This window comes from Sprattus sprattus (genome assembly GCF_963457725.1).
Source record: "Sprattus sprattus genome assembly, chromosome: 2".
In the NCBI taxonomy this organism is placed as follows: Eukaryota; Metazoa; Chordata; class Actinopteri; order Clupeiformes; family Clupeidae; genus Sprattus; species Sprattus sprattus.
Window position 1 is genome coordinate 42,491,926 of NC_137921.1, and position 23,127 is coordinate 42,515,052.

The window sequence follows — 23,127 nt, forward strand, 5'->3', positions numbered from 1 at the left end:
AGATGAGCGTCAACTGACAAATTAAGAGCTTATGGCAGTCGAGAGCAGAAAGGTAGTTTTCAGAAACTAGGTTAGTAACTGTGCATAGAGACCTGCGTATTTGCCCACTGAGAGCAGACGTTTCTCCTTTCTTTTTCGTCTTCATCAAGTCATTGTTGCTTTATGGCAGTGGCCCTCATGTTAATCTAATTCTTATCGTAAAACTATTTCCAGGTCAAGGTTTGTTTTATCCCAAGGTCGGCAAATTTACCTTACACACTGCTGATAAGACCCCCAGGACACACAGTATGTGTACTTTCACAAATTACAGTGTGAATCAGATAGTGTGAATCTGCATGTACTGTACTTGCTGAGCAACATGTGTCACTTTCATCAAACAGGCAAACTTGTTCGTCACGGCGATGTGGCTGAAAACGCAAGTGTGTGCTGAGCTGTCCAGGCCTGGTGTTCACACGTCTAGTTGTGTGTGTGTGTGTGTGTGTGTGTGTGTGTGTGTGTGTGTGTGTGTGTGTGTGTGTGTGTGTGTGTGTGTGTGTCTGTGTGTGTGTGTGTCTGTGTGTGTGTGTGTGTGTGTGTGTGTGTGTGTGTGTGTGTGTGTGTGTGTTTGTCTCTGTGTGTGTGTGTGTGTGTGTCTGTGTGTGTGTGTGTGTGTGTGTGTGTGTGCTGAGCTGGGCAGGCCTGATATTCACACATCTAGTTTGTGTAGGTGCGGTAACAGTTCCTCCTGTGTTTACCCCTCAGCCCATTTGCCCCTCTGCCCTAAATGGAGCTCTGTAATGTGAGCCTGTCTGTCCAGCAAGCCCTCTTGGAAGCCTCTTCCGACTCATGTACCTTCAGTTGAGGATTTTTAGCCCTACAAAGCCCAGCCTGGCTCTGATAGGACAAATATAGCGCCTGTAAAAGTACTCTGCGTACAAACAGAGCCAGATGGGAAGACTAACAGGCAGGCGGGCAGGGAGGCAGGCAGACAGGCAGGCAGGCCAGCAGACAGGCAGGCAGGCAATCAGACAGGCAGGCCAGCAGGGAGGCAGGCAGACAGGCAGGCAGGCAGGCAGGCAGGCAGACAGGCAGACAGGCAAAGCACAGAGGTGCTCAATGTTGGTTTAATGCCCTGATTAAACACAGGCTTAAGTGTCTCTGACACATCTCCTGCAGTCATATTAAATAGAAAATGTCGTGATGACTTTGAGAATGACTGAATATTGTTCTGAAGAGAAGAGCATTGTGGGGAAGATTATTTGATCTGGATTTGTATTATTTGTATTAGATGTAAATTGTATTTAGGTGATAGTTCTCCTCTCTGTGTTAGCGATGCAATGACCTCCTTCCTCAACATGAGGTTATCTCTGTTCTCCACAGCCTTGCCAGGAGCCCGGCCATGGCATCTTTGTAAAGATCAAGAATGAAAGGTTGTACCAGGCTAAAGTAATGGTTGTGCATAAGATGTTGATAGCCTGTATTCGAGTCGTGAAGGCTGTCGTCTTGGCCACCAGGGTGGAGTGACTTTCACATGAGAGAAAGTATACCCTCCCTCCCTCCCTGAGCTGAACATGCATTAGCTCATGCAGCATGCTGATATGACCGTCAGAGACATTTACAGTCAAAACACACAAGTCCACTGCAGTTAAACATAAACACGACATTCCCAAACCACTGCAGGTACAGCTACACACGATCATTCCCAAACCACTTGAGTTAAACATACACACAAAATTCCCAAACCACTGCAGGTACAGCTACACACAACATTCCCGAACCACTTCGGGTACAGTTAAACACACCTGTAGGTAAACCTTGCAACAACGCTTTCTATTCTACCGGCTTCTTATAGCTGTATGCTTGCTCTCTATTGCTGTGTTGTATAACGTGGGGAGAGAACAGCTAAAGAAAGCTTGTTTTGGAAAACACAGTGGTGGTCCATCGTCTCCCGATTCTACAGTAACAGCAGAGATGGGCAGTATTTCAATTACTTGTATTTGAAATACTAGTTTATTCACTTTTGAGTATTTAGTAATTTGTATTTGATAGGGGCGATAAAAAATCGAATGTAATTTGTAACAAAATACTTTAGAGTGGAGTAATTTTGTATTTAAAATACTCAAAATACTTTCTCCAGTGTTTAGGCAGAAGGAGATTTTTTTCTGTCGGATTCTACCACTAGACCATCTGATCTGCCTCTGAATTTCATTGTCGAATCAGGCATCAGTCAATTTGCCAAAAGTGGTTCTTCTTATGGCCCGCCCCTTTTTGGGGCGAAAAGGAAATCACCCCAGATCTCTCTCATTGACCCTCATGTTAAATCCATTTTTTTTCACAAAACAGGGCTGTGGTCGAAAACTTAGATAGCTGTCTTGATCCTTGTCAATTTATCTTCATGAGTACACCGACTAAAAGGAGGTTCTTTCAAAGAGCGAATCGAGTTGTTGCACTGAACGTCAGCCATCACAGAATGTGACTTGATCAAAGCCGTATGATGTCATTAAAGCAATTACGTATGACGAAAGTACGGTGGGGATAGCCCTCCCGGAAGCTATAGAGATTGCAATGAGAGCCCTGTTTTGTGAAAACATGAGTCACACAGCTGCTGCCTGCAAAAATATATATATACAAAATCAATCAAGTTGTTGTCTTTTAATAGCTTTGCTTAGTTACACTGACATTCTGTGACTGTTCTTCCTTATTGTGTGGTTCACCAGAGCTTTGTGTGCATTATATAGCCCCGTAGCCAGGGTCCATAGGCATATTTATGTCAATCTTAATAGTCTGAATAGCCATGTCACATTGCCAAAAATACTGATGTATACCTATATTCAGCGAAAACATTACACAGGTGTAATAGGCGGAATATGTGTGCGGGGGGAGGGGCGTGGTGGTGGCGGTTACAAACATGATAAAAAGGATACGGGACTCAAATGTTTGGGAACCACTGCCTTACAACACTGACAAGGGCCCGTCATAATAGCTTGCACCTGGGCCCGTGGTGACTAAGTTACGCCACTGAATAGCCCAAACCTGAATGTTCTGCTATAACAAATTGTGAGAAAACTGAAAATTCAGAAAAAGTATTTCCTGTATTTTAAAAATACAAAATACATGTAGCCTATTGTATTTTGTTACATTTTCTGGCAACAGTATTTTGTATTTTATTTTGATACATTTATTTGAAGGGTATTTTGTATTTTGTATCAAAATACATTTTGATGTATTTTTGCCCATCTCTGAGAAACAGCACACAGCACACCTGCATTATCGCATCAGCAGAATAGATCATATCAAGGACAAGGGTTATCAAATTAATTCCAGAGGCATGAAGGCCAGATAAAGTACTGCTGAACGTGTGAGTTAGACTGTTATGATAACAGTACGCATCAGTGTCACAAGGGTGCAAAGACTGATCCTGTGCCTCTCGTAGGCGACCCTATCTCTCTTTCGGAGACCCCACCCTACCAAGCAAGTTAATTTGATAGCAGAAGGACGCGGCCTTGTTCCACATATGGTCATGGGTGGAGTAAGAACTCGAGAGCCGCTCTGTGATTGAAAGATGCGGGGTGACATGACTGGTTTTTTCTAGCTCAGGGTCGCTGCTCATTGGCTGTCAGACTTGGTACGATTCAGACAAATTTTCTTAATGAGTATAGAGATGGTGGACGTAGGAGTAAAGAAGTAGAAATCTAGCCAAGGAAATCTTAGGTGACGGGAGACCGGCAGTGGTGTTTTGATCCTGGATCGAACACCGGTTGGAGATAGAATGCTTGAAAACAAGAGGGAAAGGTTGAAAACCTTTTTAAGGAAGATAGACGAGAAAGCTATTTTCAAAATCAAGCATTTCATGAAGGAGAGGTAAGATGCCGTTCGCTGATAGCTAAACTCTACTATCTGATACCGTTATGTTGATGCTAGCTTCCGAGCCGTTATGCTCGAAACTAATGACACTGCTGTTCTGGAGTTAATTTTGAACTGTACTTTATACTTGTTTGTGATGTTACCGTGTGCTCAGCCATTGATAAGTAAAGTTACTTATTCATGGGCATTTGAAGAAGTGCTAGCTGGATAGCTTGCTAGTAAGGAATCTAACCTGTGTTAACCAGCCAAGCTAGCAAATTGCGCTAGCCAAATTAGCTTCTATGTAACTTAACGTTACACGTTGGCATTTTAAAAGCCAACCTAAGCAGACCTCTGCCAGTGTCCCCTTTAATTTTCTATCGACATATTGCTGGGACTTGGGACGGAATGTATAACGTTAGCATTGCATGTTGGGGAGGCTAAAGCCTAATGTCATAAAGTTAGTTGCTTTATTAGTGAAACCAATAGCTAGTGGTGCAATTTGGCTCACTTACTCCCTCTAATTTGTGTTGCTAATTAGGTTGCTTCCTGATACAGCCATGAAGGAGGGTAAAGATAATATTACATTCCGTTTGAGATGCAGACGATGGCACAGTTAAAGATGTGTTTTAGGATTGTTTTGAGTTTTTAAGGAGTTTAGAATGAAACTAACTTCCGCTTTAGTCATTGATGTTGGGCTGATTCTTAGACATGGTATGGTATCTTATATGGCATGACTGGAATTTCCAGGTAAACTGTGAGTTTCCCTTGAAATTGGGAGGTTTGTAATTGGTTGTTTTTTTCGCTCTTAGTGATCTATTTCTTAACCCAGTGATGTTGTTTAACTGGAAAAATCCCCATGTCATATCTTTGTTTACACGTGACTGATATAGCGCCTCCGGGAGCCGAAAATACCCTCCACCAGATAAAGAGGTGATGGTCACCATCGTGACATTGTTTAATAAAATCTGCCTCACATAGGCACACATCCGCTCTCAATCCTAATGTTTAATCCGCCGACTTTCCCTGCGAAGAGATGCGTTACACCATGAAGCCATCCATACAGGTCAGACGTTGTGTCCTTCTCCACACGGAGTGGCCTGGGTTGTTAGTGTCAGTAAATTAAGAGAGACGTGAGAGCCATGTTGTGTTTACAGTCTATTAATACCTCCGACCGCTGCCACTGGGACACAGGTGGTGGGCCAGGTGCGTGCTTGGCTGAGGGAGCATGAGTGTTCTCACAGTCCTTGCCTTGCCCTATGAGCTCCCTGCAACACTGTGGGCTGAGGCGGTGTGTTGTACACTTCCATCTCCATGTCTGTGTGTCTTAAGTAACATGTAGGCTAGTTTATTACAGAGCACTTGCAGGGAAAGCTGGGTGGGTTGTGTGTCTGTAGTGAAAGGCTGTCGTGCACAGATGCCGGAAAGCTCTCATTAGTCTGGGTGGGGCAGAGAGAGGAGAGGATAGAGAGCGTGTGTGTGTGTGTGTGGTTACTCCCTTAGGTGGCGTGTCTGTTGTCTGAAAAATATCATGGACGTATAAACTATGCTCTAAGGTTGTCAGTGGAGACTGAATTGCAGGCTGGCTGTGGGGTTTTAGCACTGCCCGAAGCCACATCTCTCTGCAGCGAGGGCGGGGCCTGTCAGTGCAGGAAGGGTGCTCTGTCATTAGTGTGTGAATGATTCTCCCCCTCAGGCGCTGGCCCTGAAGACGCCAGAAAGTTCAAGGTATTCCTCCTCCAAGGGCCCTTTTTGGGCTTCACAGAGGGCTGCTGAATTCTGCATGAAACTCACTCTAGGCTCAAGCTTTCATCAAGGCTTCATGCCTTCCAGACATGTGTGTGCCTTTGTGTGTGTGCCTGTGTATCACAGCAGTGCAGATTGAAGGAGGAAGAAGCTTGCTGCTCTTTTTAAGTAAAATATTTTGATATTTATTTTAAGAGTGCATGTGCGTGCGCGTGCATGCGTGCATATCCTCTGCGTCGTCCTCAGCTGAGGGATCTGGTCATCCGAAGGGAGGGTTAAATTCTGTGACTTGGCCCTTTCCCAGATCATGCGGAATTCAGGTGGGAATTCTAGCGTTCTGGATAAGAACCGTTGGGTGTTAAAAGAAAAGGCCCTCTGTTCTGACCGACAGTCACACTGCAGAAGAGCACTAACCGCCTGACTGACCACACACACAGCTCTTAGTGTAATGCCAGAATAGCAGCCTGCTGCTGTGGCTGCCTGTAGTGGCTTTGTTTGAAATCTCAGTACAGTGTACCCAGTTCACACACACACATGCACTCTCGCAGGCACAGACGCAGTCAGCTGACACGCACACTTAAACCCACACACACACACTTTCTCACGCAGGCACATACACACTTAGCTGACACCAACTTAAACACACACGCACGCACACGCTCACGCCTGTTTGCTGAAGCTTAAATATTGTTCTTGCTGAGATTATTTTGGCATTGATGGACCAAAGTTTGTCATCTTGAGTTACTTTTACAGCTTTGACCATTAGGGTGGTGAAACACTGGACTGTAAAGCAATGCAGATTACTCGAAGCTGTATGTGTGTAAGTAAGTGTGAGGAAGCTGTATTTGTACGTATGGGGAAATGGCTGGTCATCTGGCTCATACGCTCTTCATGTTTCACATCTGATCACATTCAGATTTCCAAAGGCAACGGAGGAGGTGCATCAGGCAGAAATGCCCGGCAGGAAGACCACCAATCATGTATTTCCAATTTGGTCTGTGCTCTTGGTCTTTTGGTCTTTTTCTGTCTTTTGGCTAGTTTGGCAGTCCTCAACATTTATTGGATGAAGGTGCAGTTTCCTGGAAATGGCCAGTAGATGGCGCCACCTGTCAGGTATGGTTTTGGATCCTGCTGACACCTGTGGTTGGTTGGGTCCCACTCATCACCAGAGCTTTTGTCCTGAGCCACTGAAGGCTTTTTGCCTGACTGAATGAGGCTGAATTCTAGAAGGTCTGAAAGGACTTATACACACACGCACACTCACACAGACATTCCACTCTTACATCACTACCAGGAAGTTTGGTGCATAGGGATCTGGGAGGGGCTGATGGTAAGGCACCTCTTGCTCTCGGTTCTTCCTCATAGTGGAACCTGAGTGCTGGGGTGGGCAGATGAGAGGCCTGGCAGGAGTACAAACAGGCGCACGCACACGCACACACACACGCACACACACACACACACACACACACTCCCTCACTCTATGTTGTGTCGGCTCAGATTAACTCTGGACCACACCTTTGTGTTGTATAATAACCCATTAGCAACTCTCTGTCACACGACACACACACACAGGAACACACACTCTCTCACTCAGTCCCAAAGGCCCACGCCTTTGCCAGCAGAGCTACAGTTGAGAATGTTATGTGCCTGTCAAGCTCAGTTACACCATGTTCTCATGTCTGACTGTGGCTGCACGTTTGTAAACACTATGGTGTGTGTGTGTGGTTTTATAAGAGATGGGGTGCTGTTTGGGTTAGTCCAGCTTGGAGTTCCCCCGGAAGCTGAGCAAACACGAACACACACACACACACACACACACACACACACACACACACACACACACACACACACACACACACACACACACTCCAAAGAACCTGGCTTGAGGAGGAAATGGGATTAAGTTATTGTTGGCGTGCGTGGGTGGGTTAATGTGAAGCATGATGAGTCAGAGAGCCTTATTTGACCAGCAGCTGTCACACAGAGAGCTCATGCTGTATGGATCAGTAAAACACTGACTGTCCCGTGAAGTCTTGTTTGTGATCAGCTGACTGAAGTGTCTATTGTGATGAGTGTTAGTTAGTCATCACTCGTTAACTTCTGAGAAGAGGCACAGTAGTCTCTGGGAGGGCTGATGAACTTAAGCTCTCTCTCTCACACACACACTCCTGAATCTCTTTGAGCAGCTAGGCCACCTGATCTCATTCATGGCTGTTATGTTCCCATCATTTGGTGTGTGTGGTGTGTGTGGTGTGTGTGTGTGTGTGTGTGTTTGGGCGTCTGTGAAAGGTGTGAATGTTGTTCCCACTGGCCCAGTGAGGCTCTGCAGGCGTGGCTGGTGTTTTTATTCAAACTCACTTCCTGGTCATCTACTTCCTGCGTGGACATGGGAGTGGAGCCTCAGAGGCCTTGGGGCCCTCACCCCGGGGAGAGTGTGCTGGGCCCGGTGTGGACAGTCAGACCCTGCGTTGGGGTCTGATGACAGGAGAGGTAGAGATGGTGGTAGAGGGAAGCGAAGGAGGAAAAAAAGTGAGAGAGAAAGGGAGAGAGAGACCGTTGGAGAGAGAACTGGAATATTAGTCTGTGATTCGCCTCCTTCAACCAAACCTCCCCCTGTTGCCAAGGCAACGCAGACTGGCTCTGGAGGATTTGATGCAAACCTCATACATTCTCTCCCCCACCCACCCCCCCCTCTCTCTCTCTCTGCATGCGGAACCTTCAACTCTGCTTTATTATTTTGCGGCAAACAGGGCTGTAAAACTTAGACCTTTAGACACTGATATCCTGCTGCTTCCGTAACCACACGCACACACACTTAAACAGTCATTGGCACTCGGACGTAGTAAAGCAGCTCCGTGATTCTGGTTGTGGTTGTGTGTGCTGATGGAGCGTGGGATGACGACGACCACTCAAACTAAAGGAGAAGAGGTGACTCCAGGGGTGAAGAGCCACAGGTAGGAACACAGAGGGTCGTCTCAGGCCTGGGGAGGGGGGTGGAGGTGGAGGTTTCGCTCACGCTCAACACTCATGGTGACGCTCAAAGCTCATGCCCTGTCTATGTTTGTGTGCTTGTCTGTAGAGTCCTTCTGCCTGACTGAAAGAGAAGGAATTCCAGTGTAAACTAATGCAGATTCCTTCAGTCTGACTGCATCATTCACTCGTAGACTTTAGACTTCTGCCCTGTGCCCAGACCATAGCGTGCCACTCTGCTTCATTCACTCTGACCCAGACCATAGCGTGCCACTCTGCTTCATTCACTCTGACCCAGACCATAGCGTGCCACTCTGCTTCATTCAGTCTGACCCAGACCATAAGGTGCCACTCTGCTTCATTCACTCTGACCCAGACCATAGCGTGCCACTCTGCTTCATTCAGTCTGACCCAGACCATAGCGTGCCACTCTGCTTCATTCACTCTGACCCAGACCATAGCGTGCCACTGCTTCATTCAGTCTGACCCAGACCATAGCGTGCCACTCTGCTTCATTCAGTCTGACCCAGACCATAAGGTGCCACTCTGCTTCATTCACTCTGACCCAGACCATAAGGTGCCACTCTGCTTCATTCAGTCTGACCCAGACCATAGCGTGCCATTCTGCTTCATTCAGTCTGACCCAGACCATAGCGTGCCACTCTGCTTCATTCAGTCTGACCCAGACCATAGCGTGCCACTCTGCTTCATTCACTCTGACCCAGACCATAGCGTGCCACTCTGCTTCATTCAGTCTGACCCAGACCATAGCGTGCCACTCTGCTTCATTCACTCTGACCCCGACCATAGCGTGCCACTCCAGGAGTGTCGCTGCTCCATCTGACACTCAGCTGCCTCTCTGGCCTCTGTCGCTCCTCCTCTCTGCTGGCTGAGTGTGAGTGAGGCACCTGGATGCTGAGGAGTGGTGTCCTCTGTTTGTTAAACTAGCTGTGGCATGATATGAAAAGGATTTCTGTATTTAACGTGAAGAAAGGATATCTGTCAGACAGCCATGGAAGTATTGCCATCTACGCTGCTGCTGTTTTAGATCATATAAACTTGTATCACAGTTGTCAATATGCCTTAAAGCTCTGCGACTTTCGTCCTAGAAACATAAAAATAACACCCCCAGAAACTTTGAATCTTCTACTTTTCGAAACAAAACCATAAATTAGCACTTTGTAAGGGGACTAGAACTAAAATGACTCATGTTATTATTGCTGAGGTCTTCTAGAATATAAGCATATATGCCACTTCGGAGTCAATGTTTTTAGTATGTCAGGCCTCCCAAGTGTTAAGGCTGATTCATGGTCGAAAGAAGAGCACTCGTGTGTTTGCATAACGTTAACTTGTAGTTGGAAGAAATAAACAGTAGTAGACCAAACTCCGTAGACGGCCTTATTTGTATCGAAATTGAATTTGTTTGGGGTTGGTTTAGCCAACATATAGACATTGTACAATCTGATAACTCTGTTATTGTAACCCAAAAATACGTCTGATGTGATTTTTGAGGTGTCTGCCAGCTATCCACGGCTAAGCGACCAATCCCAAGCGTCTGGTAAGCGGACCAATCGCAGTTGTTGTCTGCATCGCCGCAGTGTGTAGTTCCATGTCTGGGGAGGTGTGCATCAGGCTTTGGTGTAGGGGACGATGCTGTGCTTCATTGATTTCAACACAAGCAGAAATCAGCCTTTGGCCGTGTGTGGGGGTGTGTGCGTGCACTTGAGGAGAAATTGATCTGTAGTATCTGCTTACAGCCATCATCTCCTGGCCTTGTAGGTTATGTGATGGCCTTGTAGGTTATGTGATGGCCTTGTAGGTTATGTGATTGTGGTGTGTGTTGGTGGCATACTTTGATAAGAGTGTGTGTGTGTGTGGCACAGGGCGTGGTCTCTCCTCAGGAGCGAGAGGGGAACTTTATGTTTGTCACCTGCGTGTTGGCAAACACTCCCACCATCTGCTCTTCATTGACCACCTGATCTAGACTCGTCTACATTCCCTGCGTTACCGTGTCTCAACGCTACACACTGCGAGTGTGTGTCTCTCAGACTTTTTGCTTGTTTCAGCCTTTCTGGGCAGGAAGCAACATGCACACCAGTTGTGCGTGCGTGCGTGCGCTACTTGTGACTGACTGTGTTCTGATAACATAATATCAGATTTATTTTATTTGCACGAACATGCACTTCCTGCATGTGAGGGGCCAAGCTTTCTTTTCTCCTGGCTGCCTGTCTTTAGGTCACATGAGTAAAGCCCCTTTGAGTGGTGGTCGGGTGGAGGAACGTGTGATGCCAACTCCTCCTCTGCCTGCCTGTGGGCTGGTATGGCCTGATCTCTGAGGAGTGTTTGCTCCAATCACAGAGTGGTGTAATCTGACACCGTCTGTGTGTGTGACTGATGAGGGCCATGTGAGTGTTGATGCATGTTGGCAGTGTGAGGCCTTAAGTCAATAAGTCATGAGGGCCAGTGTGCTGGTTAGGCCACATCACACACGTCACTCCTGCTGTGTGTGTGTGTGTGGCCATACCACTCAGTCCCAAACGCAGAGGGAGTGGACTCTGGACATGTGATTCCTGCTGCTCGACAGCGCCACCATCACGCCACCATCACCCCACCAGTCTAATGACCAGCACAGTCAACTCCATTATTAACTCTGTCTGTCAACACAAACATACACCCATGGACACATCAGGTTGTGGACACACTCATCTCACATGCCATGAAGGCAGTGTTTTACTGACTCTTTATGCTGTAGCGTAATTAGTTTTAAACCGGCTGTGACAGGAAGTGACCACGTGTGTGTCGTGTGTGATGTGTGTGTACACACACACACAGAGCAACCTGAAGGCAAAGTGCCTGCAGGCAGCAGATGGAGCAGCCTGGAATGGACATCAGCTCCCAGGCGGTCACCATGCAACACACACACCACTGCCAGCAGGATAAATAGGACACGCCATCACTTCACACAGAAACACAGGCAAAAGCAAGAGGTATTCTGGAGGTATACAATTTACTGACGCTGTGCTCCTGGATGCGTTCACACACCCACACACACCAGTTTGCTCACTTAAGGGCCTGTGGTGTCTGGTTTGGGCACTTTCTCTCTCTCTCTCTCATGGTCTAGTCTCTTTCCTTTGTTCTCCTCCTGGGATAATGATGTGTTCCTCCCTCCCTCCTTCTCTCTTTCTCTCTCTTTGTGTCTCCCTGAGCTTGTGAGTGTAGTGAGTCCTTAAAGGTAAAGGCTAGGCTATTCCGATTCAGAGGTGAACGATTCCGATTCTAAACCAATAATCGATTTCAATTCTAAATCAATTAACGATTATCAATGCATTTCGACTTTTAAAACACTCGAGTTTGCTACTCAGAGTCTTTGCTACACTTCCTACTTTGTGTTTGCTAAATAAAGAAAATCAACAGAATTCCCTTCTCTATTTTTTATTAGAGAAAAAGCTTTTCCTTGGCACAATTTTTACTTTCTAAGAACAATGCAATAATCGATGCAGCTAGCATTTTCAACATAAAATTGATGTGTATTTCAAAATCGAAAATAAACTTTTCTGAATCGAGACAGAATCGTTAAAAAGAGAATCGAGAAAAATCGAATAATCAATTTTTTTCCCCCCACCCCTAGTGAAGGCTGAGGTACACTTGGGTACTGTGGAAATGGCTTTGCACAATACGGATTGGTACATGCGCATTGGTGTGTTTCTAGTATACTCGTTTTTCTGCTGTTGTGGCCAATCTGAGCGCCTAGGCACTATGACCTTATTGTACTGAGCATATGGGGACTACTGCAAACTCTGTTTCGCACATGTGCAGTCAATACGGACATCTCCGTACAGACACACACTTTCGCTGCAGCACTGACCGCCTATATGGACTGTGCTGGTGAGGACCTATTATCCACTCCTTGCGGAGACTGCATTCCCAGAAGTTACCTAGAAATCTCTCTAGGTACATTTTAGCGGTTACAACAGTGGAATTTTACAGACACGGCCAGGCAGGTGTGTTTGAGTGTTCGGCTAGTCCAGGCAAAGCCCTGGAACACACACACACACACACACACAGAGGGAGGAGTTCCATTACATCAGCCTGCTTGAGGTGTCACACCATTTCAGCCGAGACACTCCTCTGTGTGGAATGTGTGTGTCTGTGGGCTCAGCTCTGCGTTGGGTACAGGCAGCTCAGGGTCAGCTTTCAGTCAGGCTCCTCTTCAGCTCCTCGGTGTCTTTGGGTGCATTGGCCTCCGCTTGTGTGTGTATGTGATCTCTGGGGGTTCCCTGCTGTGGACTTGAGCTGCTGCCGGCGGGGCCTGTTTGACGCCCTCGGCCTACAGAGAACCGAGGGACTGATATGAGAAGGTCCTGGAGCGCACGCTTGTCCAGGAAATTCGGAGATCGACTGCACAGGTAAGGCGCTGATGCGTACAACGACGCTATCGGAGGCGAGACTGCAGGCCGTTAGCCGAGCCCTCCGGCATGAGTGAGGCGCTGAGTGCGGCTCTGATCTGGCAGACTCCTCAGATGGGTTTGCCCGCCGTTTTGGGATGTGCGTGCAGACTGCTTGAGTTCTAGGGTTACAGCTATAGTTACAGGGAGGAGGAGGAGGTGGGGGGGACGCTCATCTTTCTAAGAACACGCAGGGAAGAGGACACTCGGCCGTCACTGTCTTAAAAAGAGCACACACACACACACACACACACACACACACACACACACACACACACACACAAACACTTCCTATCTGCTTTAGCAGCATAGGACCAGTACCACGGTCACAACGGGTGCCTGCGTGTGTGCTTTTCCATGTCTGAAAGATAAAGATGTGTTGGCGTTGACCACATCTTTCCGCTGGTCTGTGTGTTGTCTACTCATCAGTGATGCAGGGCCTGGACCTCTCCTGATCTGGTGATTATTTCTGTCTCGTTTCCTCCTTTGGGGGGCGGGGGTGATTCTCTCAGGCTAGAGCTCTGACTGTCTGCTGCTCTCTGCCAGGTCATCGCTGTAGACATCTGACTTCCAACACACACAACTCACCCCTGCTACAAAAACGGGTCTTTACTACACACATGCATCCCAAAGGGCCTCCACTGTACTTTACCAGATCAGCTCTGATGTGAAGCTAGAGGAAGCACTGAGCTGATGCAATGGGGTTGGATTTTGACTGGGTCTTCAGCTAACCTGACTACATCCTTCCTTTCTTGTTTTACATAGACGTTGTGTTTAGAGGTGTATTACTGGGCGACGTGTGTGGAATGGTCCAGCGCAGGCTTCTGTGGTTCTGTTGAGGGCGTGTGTGTTGCGGCTGTGTTGCCTGTCTTGTCGGTCTTGTCGTTGATGTTGGAGCCACGCCTGAGACGCGTGACTCACGTAGGCAGTGTGAATACTGTAACCTGTTCACATTAGCGCCCAAATTAAAATCAACAGGTAACAGTCAGTGAGTTTCGCATTGAGCGTGTGTAAATGTTGCTGACATCACTAGCATTCACTGACACATGATTCACGTGGTCACAGTTGTTTTTTTTTTACTTCAATACATAGCACAATCAACTAGCTAGCTAGCTAAACCGAAAAGCATCACTTTCTCACTTTCTAAATCAGAATGTAATTCAACACAATAGTTCTTGTGGGTGAGAACACGGCTGACACGGACAATCTCTGTTTACTGCTACATGTGTGGAAGGGAAACTGGACAAAATCCAGACCTGATTCTCCGGATGAGGCCTGGTGTTCATTTGAGGAAATGGCTACGCACACATGTCTAGGGGGTGAAAGTGTTTTGTGTGTCAGGTGATCATCATGGCTAGAGTGAAGTAATCTCTGTCTCTCTGTCTCTCTCTCTCTCTCTCTCTCTCGCTCTCTCTCTCGCTCTCTCTCCTTCAGTTATACGGTGGAGGGGGCTCCTGTTCCTGGAGGGAGGTTGAGGAAGGGGAAGTCACTGAAGAAAGTGGAGCCGCGCAAAGCTCTGAGTCTGGAGGAGTCTCAGCTGGAGAGCCTGCAGCCCAGCAGAAGTCCAAGGCTGCCCCCCATAAGGTGTGTGGTGTGTGTGTGTGTGTGTGTGTGTGTGTGTGTGTGTGTGTGTGTGTGTGTGTTCTAATTTATGGACCTTGTCAGTTTAACAATACTACTAGAGAGAGTGTGTGTTGATGTTAATATGCATCTCTGTGCTGTCTTCCAGGTCTCAGACATTTGACATTGATCGATCATCTGAGAGGACCGACAGTATTGGCTCCAGAAGTGTGAGTATGCTATTGAACTGATACACACACACATGCATACGTATACACACGTACACACACCATACACTGATGAACTTAACCACACACACACTGGTTTGCTCACCTATCTCAATGGTTTCTGTCCTGTCTTGTGCAGAGTTTTATTAAGCACAACAAAACATTCCACAAGATCTTCCATGATATTCCTGAGACCGAAGACCTCCTTCATGGTAAGCTGCATTATGGGCATATAATAAAGTGTGTGTATGTGTGTGCGCTGAGACTGTGATTAAAAAATCAAACATTATGAAGTGTGTGTATGTGTGATTGGACACAATGAGAGAGGTGTTGCCTCAACCCACTTGTCAAACACCAATGTCAAACTAACCTCTGGCCTAGTTACTATGATGAGAGGGATGTGTTTGTGTGTGTGAGATATTTAGGTGTGTGTGATGCAGATAAGTTAAGTGAGCTGATATGTGTGTGTGCGCGCGGGCAGGCTCACTGATGTGCTGCAGCTTGCTGCAGGTGTGTGATGTCAGCTCTTTTACCAGCAGTGCTGCGTAAGCCTTGTGTTATCTGACCCTTTGTCTCTGTCCTTACTTCCCCTGTCTCTCTCATTTATTTCTTCTCTTGCTCTCTCTCTTTCTTTCTCTCTCTCTCTCTCTGTCGCTCTGTCTCCCTCTCTCCTCTCTCCCTCTGTTAGCGTACATCTGTGCCCTGCAGAAGGAGGTGCCCTACCACGGCCGTCTCTACGTCACTGAGAACCACGTCTGCTTCCACTCCTCTGTGCTGCTCAAGGCCACCAAGGTGCCAACCAGCGCACACACACATATATGTACACTCACACACCCAAAAGTTTTGAGAATGACACAAATATGCATTTTCACAAAGTTTGCTGCTTCTGTGTCTTTAGAATTTTTTTGTCAGATGCTACTATGGAAGACTGAAATATAAATACAAACATTTAATAGGTGTCACTGGCTTTTATTGGCAATTACATGAAGTTAATGCAAAAAGTCAATATGTGCATATGACCCTTCTTTTTCAAGACCTCTGCCATCCGAGAGCAACTTCTCCCAACCATCCAGGAACAGTTTGGTGATGAACAATAACTTTCCCAGCATGATGGAGCACCTTGCCATAAGGCAAAAGTGATAACAAAGTGGCTGGGGAACAAAACATTGATATTTTGGGTCCATTGGCCAGGAAACTCCCCAGACCTTAATCCCATTAAGAACTTGTGGTCAATCCTCAAGAGGCGGGTGGACAAACAAAAAAAAACTATTTCTGACAAACTCCAAGCATTGATTATGCAAGAATGGGCCGCCATCAGTCAGGATGTGGCCCAGAAGTTAATTGACAGCATGCCAGGGCGGATTGCAGAGGTCTTGAAAAAGAAGGGTCAAAACTGCTCATATTGACTTTTTGCATTAACTTCATGTAATTGCCAATAAAAGCCAGTGACACTTATTAAATGTTTGTAATTATACTTCAGCCTTCCATAGTAACATCTGACAAAAATATCTAAAGACGTTAAAGCAGCAAACTTTGTGAAAATGCTTATTTGTGTCATTCTCTACTTTTGGCCACGACTGTACACACTCATGCACACACTCACATGCATACATTCACATGCACACTCTCATATGCATACACACACACACACAAACAAACATTCACATGCACACACACACACACGGTTATTGGGTTATAAGGGTTCAGCATGTTCGGATGCCATGCATGTGTCTTTGTGTGTTGAGTAAGTATAGTGTCTGTTTAGTGGTGGTGTATGCCTAATGTGTGTGTGTGTGTGTGTTTTGCAGGTGGTTATTCCTATATCCTGTGTAAATGTGCTGAAGAAGCAGAACACAGCTCTACTGGTGCCAAATGCCATGTCTATACGCACTACTGAGGGGGAGAAGGTAATGCATGCACACGCGCACACATACTCACACTCACATACTCACATACTCACACTCACACACGTCTCCCACACAAACAACTGCCCTGTCCATATGCTCTACTCAGGGGGAGAAGGTAGTCACACACACACACACACACACACACATACCATTTGCAATTTTGTTCTAATTTCTATTCTAACTAAATTAGCCAGTTCATATGTTTATCATTTGTGAGGGAAGAGGTCAGGTTATAGGCACACACACACACACACACTCACACACATTTACTCATGGAGCAGAGTCCATCCTGTCTCTGTGATAAGTCATTGCTATAATGGAAATATGCTCATGTAACACCCAGCACCCCCACCTTACATCAAACACCTCCACCCAACACCCCGTATTAATCTCATCAAAGATTTTTTTTTCATCTCCTACAGTTCTTATTTGTGTCTTTGCGGAACCGAGAAGGCTGCTATAAACTCCTACGCTCTGTTTGCCTTCAGTTGGAGGTGGGTATCTAGCTCACACAAACACATATACTGAGACACACACACATACTGTATATACTGAGATGCGCACGCACACACACACACACACACACATATATTGAGATGCACGCACACTCATACTGAGACACACACACACACACGTATGTATATATACTGAGACACATTGTCTTTCTGTTCCTGTCCTAGGATGGCAGCACAAACAGCAGCCCCCTCTTCTCCTCTGCAGAGAACAGCTTTGACCAGGGCAAACTGCCGGTAAGCTGTGTGTGTGTGTGTGTGTGTGTGGTTTCCTGTCTGTATTTCTCTACAGGAGGCCAACTTAAGAGCTGCTCCATTATGATTATCATCTGCCCCTCTCCTGGCCTTGGAAAACAGAACCATGTGTGTGATTGGTCTGTTGCTTTGAAACATAACCGTGTGTGTGATTGGTCTGTTGCTTTGAAACATAACCGTGTGTGTGATTGGTCTGTTGCTTTGAAACAGAACCATGTGTGTGATTGGTCTAGGGCTGAAACAATAACTCGAGTAACTCTAATAATTCGATTACAAAAAATGTTTCGAAGCAAATTATTTACATCGAGGCTTCGTTTAATTCATATCATGCTCCGGTATCATTGTTTTAAACAGACTGTTATTATATTGACACACACATTCAAAGATTTAGAGGGCGCGATGGCGGAGAATCAAGAGACCAGCCGTAAAATGCCTTCCCGCACGTTAACTGTATGAAAAACTCTGTTGATAGTGACGTTGCCTAGTAACGCTGTCTGCTCAGTTAAGTTCAGTGTATAGTGACAAGTTGATTGGTCTGTTGCTTTGAAACAACTGTGTGTGTGATTGGTCTCTCTCTCTCTCTCTCTCTCTCTCTGGTCTTCAGAACTCAAGCCAGTCCAGTCTGGAAGACAGTTTTGACCAGCTGGACAGGGGAGACTCCACCCTGCTGCTAGACCCTCCCCCCACTCGCCTAAGCCGGGGTAAGCACACACGCACTCTCTCTCACACACACACAGGTGTTGTCAGCAAGCATACTGTCTGTCAGTGATTTGAAAAGGCCTTTATGGCTTTCATGGTTTATCAGGCAAAGCTCAAGGTTGTTTTTAATGTGTGTGTGTGTGTGTGTGTGTGTGTCAACAGATCCGCTGACTCATGCGAGTCGCTCAACCTTGAGTTCCCACAGAGAGCATGATGACAGTAGCTCTATAGAAGAATACTCAGGTACGACTACCTCACAAGCATGCAAATCCACACACACAGACGTCTATAAATCGTCCTTCATTGCCACGACTGACAGTACCTTTTATTATTCTAACTGTATTAGTCTAACGTGTGTGTGTGTGTGTGTGTGTGTTCCTCAGGAGGCTCGTGGGTGTGGAGTGTGACAGACAGAGCACGTTCACTCCTTGTGCAGCGAGAGCCTAGCAGCCTCAACACACTCCTCTTCATCTACCTGATCCTGTAAGCATCACACACTCTCTCTTTTTCAACACACACACACACACACACTCTCTTTTTCAACACACACACACACACACTCTCTTTTTCAACACACACTCCTCTTCATCTACCTGATCCTGTAAGCATCACACACACGCACTCCATTTCAACACACACTCCTCCTCAGCTCACATTAACACACAGCAGTGTGAGAACAGCACTTTCTTACATCCTGTACTTATTGTGTGCGCGTGTAGGGTGGTCCTCCTTCTTCTCTCCTCCGGCTACATTGGCCTGCGCATCGTGGCCCTGGAGGAGCAGCTCACATCATTAGGAGCCCTACCTGAGTTCACCCTGCAGGGCGGGTAAGAGCACACGCACACACACACACACACACACACACCTCACTAGGAGCCCTACTGTAGTTCACCCTGCAGAGCGGGTAAGAACACACACACACACCATTAGGAGCCCTACCGTAACTCACCCTGCAGAGCGGGTAGGAACGGACACACACACGCACAGTTTCTGTGCAGTAAATCTGATTAGCATGGAAGCAGGATGAGCTTTTGTGCCAGCAGGCATCTATGTGGCTATGTTCTGCTCACCACACATACACACACACACACACACACACACAGTTTTCTGTGCAGTGAGTCTGATTAGCATTAAACAACAGGATGTGGTTATGTGGCAGCAGTCATCTATGTGGCTATATTCTGCTAACACTACGCCCATGGACCACTGGCCACTGACCTACTTTTAAAGGGCAAATTTGAAACCTTGTTGTGTATATGTTCTCACCGGCTCATCTGAGAAGAACATAACCACTGACCTGACTGTCCTTTATTTGTCACAGGTATAAAGACACATAACCACCGGCTCAATGAGGTGATCGATGACACAGAGGACATGACAGGGTAGCGGCTGACCAGAGATCTGTCCCAAAGAGAAGCATGGAGTCCTCTCAGATGCAACACAGACGCCAGTATCCCCCTTCACCCACCACCACCACCCCCAGCGCGATTGTGGAGTGTGGCCTTTGGGCTCCCTGCGGTTGGCCCTCTGGGCCCCCCTCAGGCAGGCTGGGCTGCAGCCCTAAGGGCTAGCCACATGCACAGCACAGGCGCGGCTGCTGCAGCCTCAGCCACAGGCCTCAACCCTGCACCCTGAACCCTGAACCCTGACCCCCTCTCTCAACAGCAGCTGTGTCCGGCTTCCCGCCGCCCCTTCTCGACCATATCAGCAGCTGTGTGACAGAAACCAAAGACCACTGGCCTGTCTTGGAGCAGAAAGAAAAGAAAATAACTACTGCTATGTGTGATTTAAAAAATGCTCCGTCAAAAGAAGCCAATCTTCCTTTGAATAGCAGTTCTCTGTCCTCTTCAGTGTGTCTGTGCTGGGTCTCCATGACTGCCTGCCACACTGAGGCTGAGGCGGTCAACCACGAGTGCGGATGGGGTCAGAGCCTCGCTGCAGTTGTGCTGGCCTTGTGTTGCATCTGTCCCAGAGTAAGGCTGAAGTTCTGGCCTGGTTCTGTACCAGTGTGGTCACGTCTGGCCTCGCTGGGCCTCCTCTTCCTCTTAGTGCACCGTGTGTGTGTGTGTGTGTGTGTGTGTGTGTTCCTCCTAGTGGGCTCCTGCCTGACTGATCTGTCTGCAGCTGCTCCTCTTGAACTCCTCTCTTGATGATCACTCCTCGTTCTCTTCCCCCCACCTGCTTGCAGTATTATCTCTACTCCTTTGTCCTCCCTTTTCACATGATTTCAAAGACTGGATGCCCAGTGCTTTGAGGCCCATCCTTGAGTATTATGGGATGTAAATGCATATATATACTATGCACAAACAAATCTGATCAGGTCTGTACTTTTCTACTTGAGCTTTTTACTTGTGTCCTTTAATCAGCAGTAGTCATTTTTGTACGCAGTGCGTGTCTCCTAACGGGAAAAACAACACCGCGAACTGTGCAGACAGAAATTATGTTTTCGTGTTTACGGACAGCCAGTCTTGGGCCAGGCAGATGCTGCTGTAGACCCCACCCTCACGAGTACACCACAGCAGAACCTCACTGCTGTGTACTTGGCCTGGACTGGGCCAAGACTGCGTGCTGATCTGAGCAGAGCTGCTGCCGGGCCGGCTGGCGACTGCAGGATGCAGAGTATCTCTGCTCTTGGTGCGAGTTCACGTGGCACTGTTGGGCTCCACAGAAAACCTTCAGCTTTGGCCCATTTAAATAACTTGAATCATATTTTATACAAAGAACAAGAAAAGACTATTCTTTCCAATATATGCATGGTGTTTGTTTGTTTTCGTATGTATGTATGTACTGTATATGTTTAATACCGCAAGGAGCTTTTGTTTGTTTGCCTGTACGGTGAGAGTAAATTATGTCGTTCAGCTGAACGAGCGCACTTTAGGCCTCGTGGAGTTCAGAGACCCAATCAGGAAGTGGCTTTTTGATTGGAGTAGATGTTTCGGATGGTGCTAATGGCGCTAGCTCTCAGGGCGGGGGGTAGGTTACCTGTGACCTGCCGGGGCGGTTGCACCTTACACATTTCACGTCCTTGGTTGGATAAGTTATTCACCAAGATTGCGCACCTCCTCCCTCCGCACCTGCAGCTCCTCTCCTCCGCGGAGGAGAAACCAATGATCTGTCTGTCTGATCCGAATGCATTTCACTAGAGGGGTTTGCTTTTGGTGCTTGTAATGCAAAGATCAGCAGAATCCCTTTTTTTCTAATGTTTGCACGTTGACAATTCTTCATGTCTGTTTTGCTGTTCTTCAAAAGAGCTTTTTGGAACACTCCTAAATAACAACAGCTGATGCTAAGATGAAGCCATCGATGTTTTCCCAAATGATCAATGATTGCCACATGGCTAGGGCAGACAGCAGAGCATTCCCTGGTACATGGACTTCATCGACCTCCCTCCAGGGGGCAGTGGAAGTCATTACATCTGATAACCAAAATGCAAGAATCTATCAAGTTCATGTCTTTCTTCTTCTTTTTTTCTGGTTCTTTTTTTGTTTGCACTATCCACGTTTGTAAATAATTTTTGTATCGATTCTAATGTCAGCGACCTTCCTGTGTATTTATTGCATAATGTGTTATTCAAAGTAGTCTCTGTGAGACCTGCTTTGGGATTGTTCAAAAATAAATCAGATGTTAAGGAAAGATATATCCTCTCTTTGTTGTCGAAAACATGTGCATCTTGTAAGCTATTTAAAACTCTCAAAGACGCGTTTAATTAGACCTACTCCTGTGACTTCTGTAAATTGTGTGTCATACAAAAGGAAGAAACTAAATGAATTGCATTTGGGAATCACGTGTTGCCCATAGACTTTGAAGTTCTACAAGTATTTATTTACACAAGAACACAAACATTGACAAAGCATTGGGAAAAAAAATATCATTGACACACACACACACACACACACCCTCACACACAAGGTCAAAATACTTAACACTTTCAGCATTTCAGTAGACTATGTGAACTAAACTGTGGATACTTTTGCATTGCTTAGATTAGATACAACATGCATCCAATGACCTTAAAAATGAATGGATACCCATCTCAGTCAATGTTCACCACCAGCAAAACTCAACTACAGCCATTTTGCAGACATTAAGATATTCTGTTCATCAAAACCGCTAACTTTTAGTTCCAAACCATCACATTTTAGATCACTGTAGATGGAAAGATGCTGTATTTTGATAGACAAATGAATGTATACACATGACGTATATACAGTGCTGCTTAAAAGTATAGATCTTCTCAGTATTTTCAAAGTGCACGAGCTGTGCAAGAAAGGTGCGCGTTTATCATAGACCCATGCACATGAATGACTGGCGATTTAACTAGCGAGATTCAAAGTAATGTAGAGGCAAATCTTTTTCACACACTTCACGTAGAGCATAAACCCTTGAATACTCCATGAAATTGGTTGCGAATGCGTAAAACCCAGTTTGGGGTGATTGCACCATATTGCACTGCCTCCCCTGCCCATAGACACCAATGCAACCCACGGCACGTCCCTGTTTTCTGGAACCGGAAATGCGCAAATGCAGTGATTTTGATAATAAAAATGCTCGAAATGATCGGAATCATGCAGAAATGACACCCGTAACACAGATTACTAGAGAAATATGAATATTTATTTTATAATACATAAATATATATTACTATTATATATATTTTTTTTTTACTTTTCAAAATGAGGCTCTGCTCTGCCTCCCCTGCCTCCTATGACCGCACGTCCCTGTTTCACACATGGTCAATGTCTCTATTGACGGTTAAAATTATAGGGAAGTCTGTTGCGTCCGCCATTAGGAAGCGGTGAGGACGCGCTTAAGAATAGCGGCATCAAAGTCTCTCAATACAAACTGCATCTTACAAATGGAGCACTTATAAAGTCAGCTCCTTTGCACCTTGCATCATTACCAAATATACTTGTATATCTCCTTGAAATCCCAGTTTTTATACATTTTTCTAGATGTGTCAATGGTAAACAAATGCCAGCTTTAA

The 23,127-nt window shown here is 46.3% G+C and overlaps 1 protein-coding gene across 1 annotated transcript; it reads left to right on the top strand.

Moving 5' to 3' along the window:
* Window positions 1–3,676: 3,676 nt before the first annotated feature.
* On the top strand, window positions 3,677–21,678 carry LOC308361252 (GRAM domain-containing protein 2B). The gene is made up of 13 exons (XM_080833540.1): window positions 3,677–3,840; window positions 14,418–14,567; window positions 14,713–14,773; window positions 14,910–14,982; window positions 15,459–15,562; window positions 16,579–16,677; window positions 17,100–17,171; window positions 17,358–17,426; window positions 18,049–18,145; window positions 18,306–18,386; window positions 18,527–18,626; window positions 18,863–18,970; window positions 19,465–21,678. Exons 1-13 carry the CDS (start codon window positions 3,749–3,751, stop codon window positions 19,478–19,480), a joined length of 1,122 nt encoding a protein of 373 aa, XP_080689666.1. The 5' UTR covers window positions 3,677–3,748; the 3' UTR covers window positions 19,481–21,678.
* Window positions 21,679–23,127: the final 1,449 nt, after the last annotated feature.

Coding starts and splice junctions, on each gene's coding strand:
- LOC308361252 (XM_080833540.1), top strand. CDS start 3,749: ATGCTTGAAAACAAGAGGGAAAGGTTGAAAACCTTTTTAAGGAAGATA. Junction 14,774..14,909: donor ACAGTATTGGCTCCAGAAGT/GTGAGTATGCTA, acceptor TGTCTTGTGCAG/AGTTTTATTAAGCACAACAA. Junction 17,427..18,048: donor TTGACCAGGGCAAACTGCCG/GTAAGCTGTGTG, acceptor TCTGGTCTTCAG/AACTCAAGCCAGTCCAGTCT.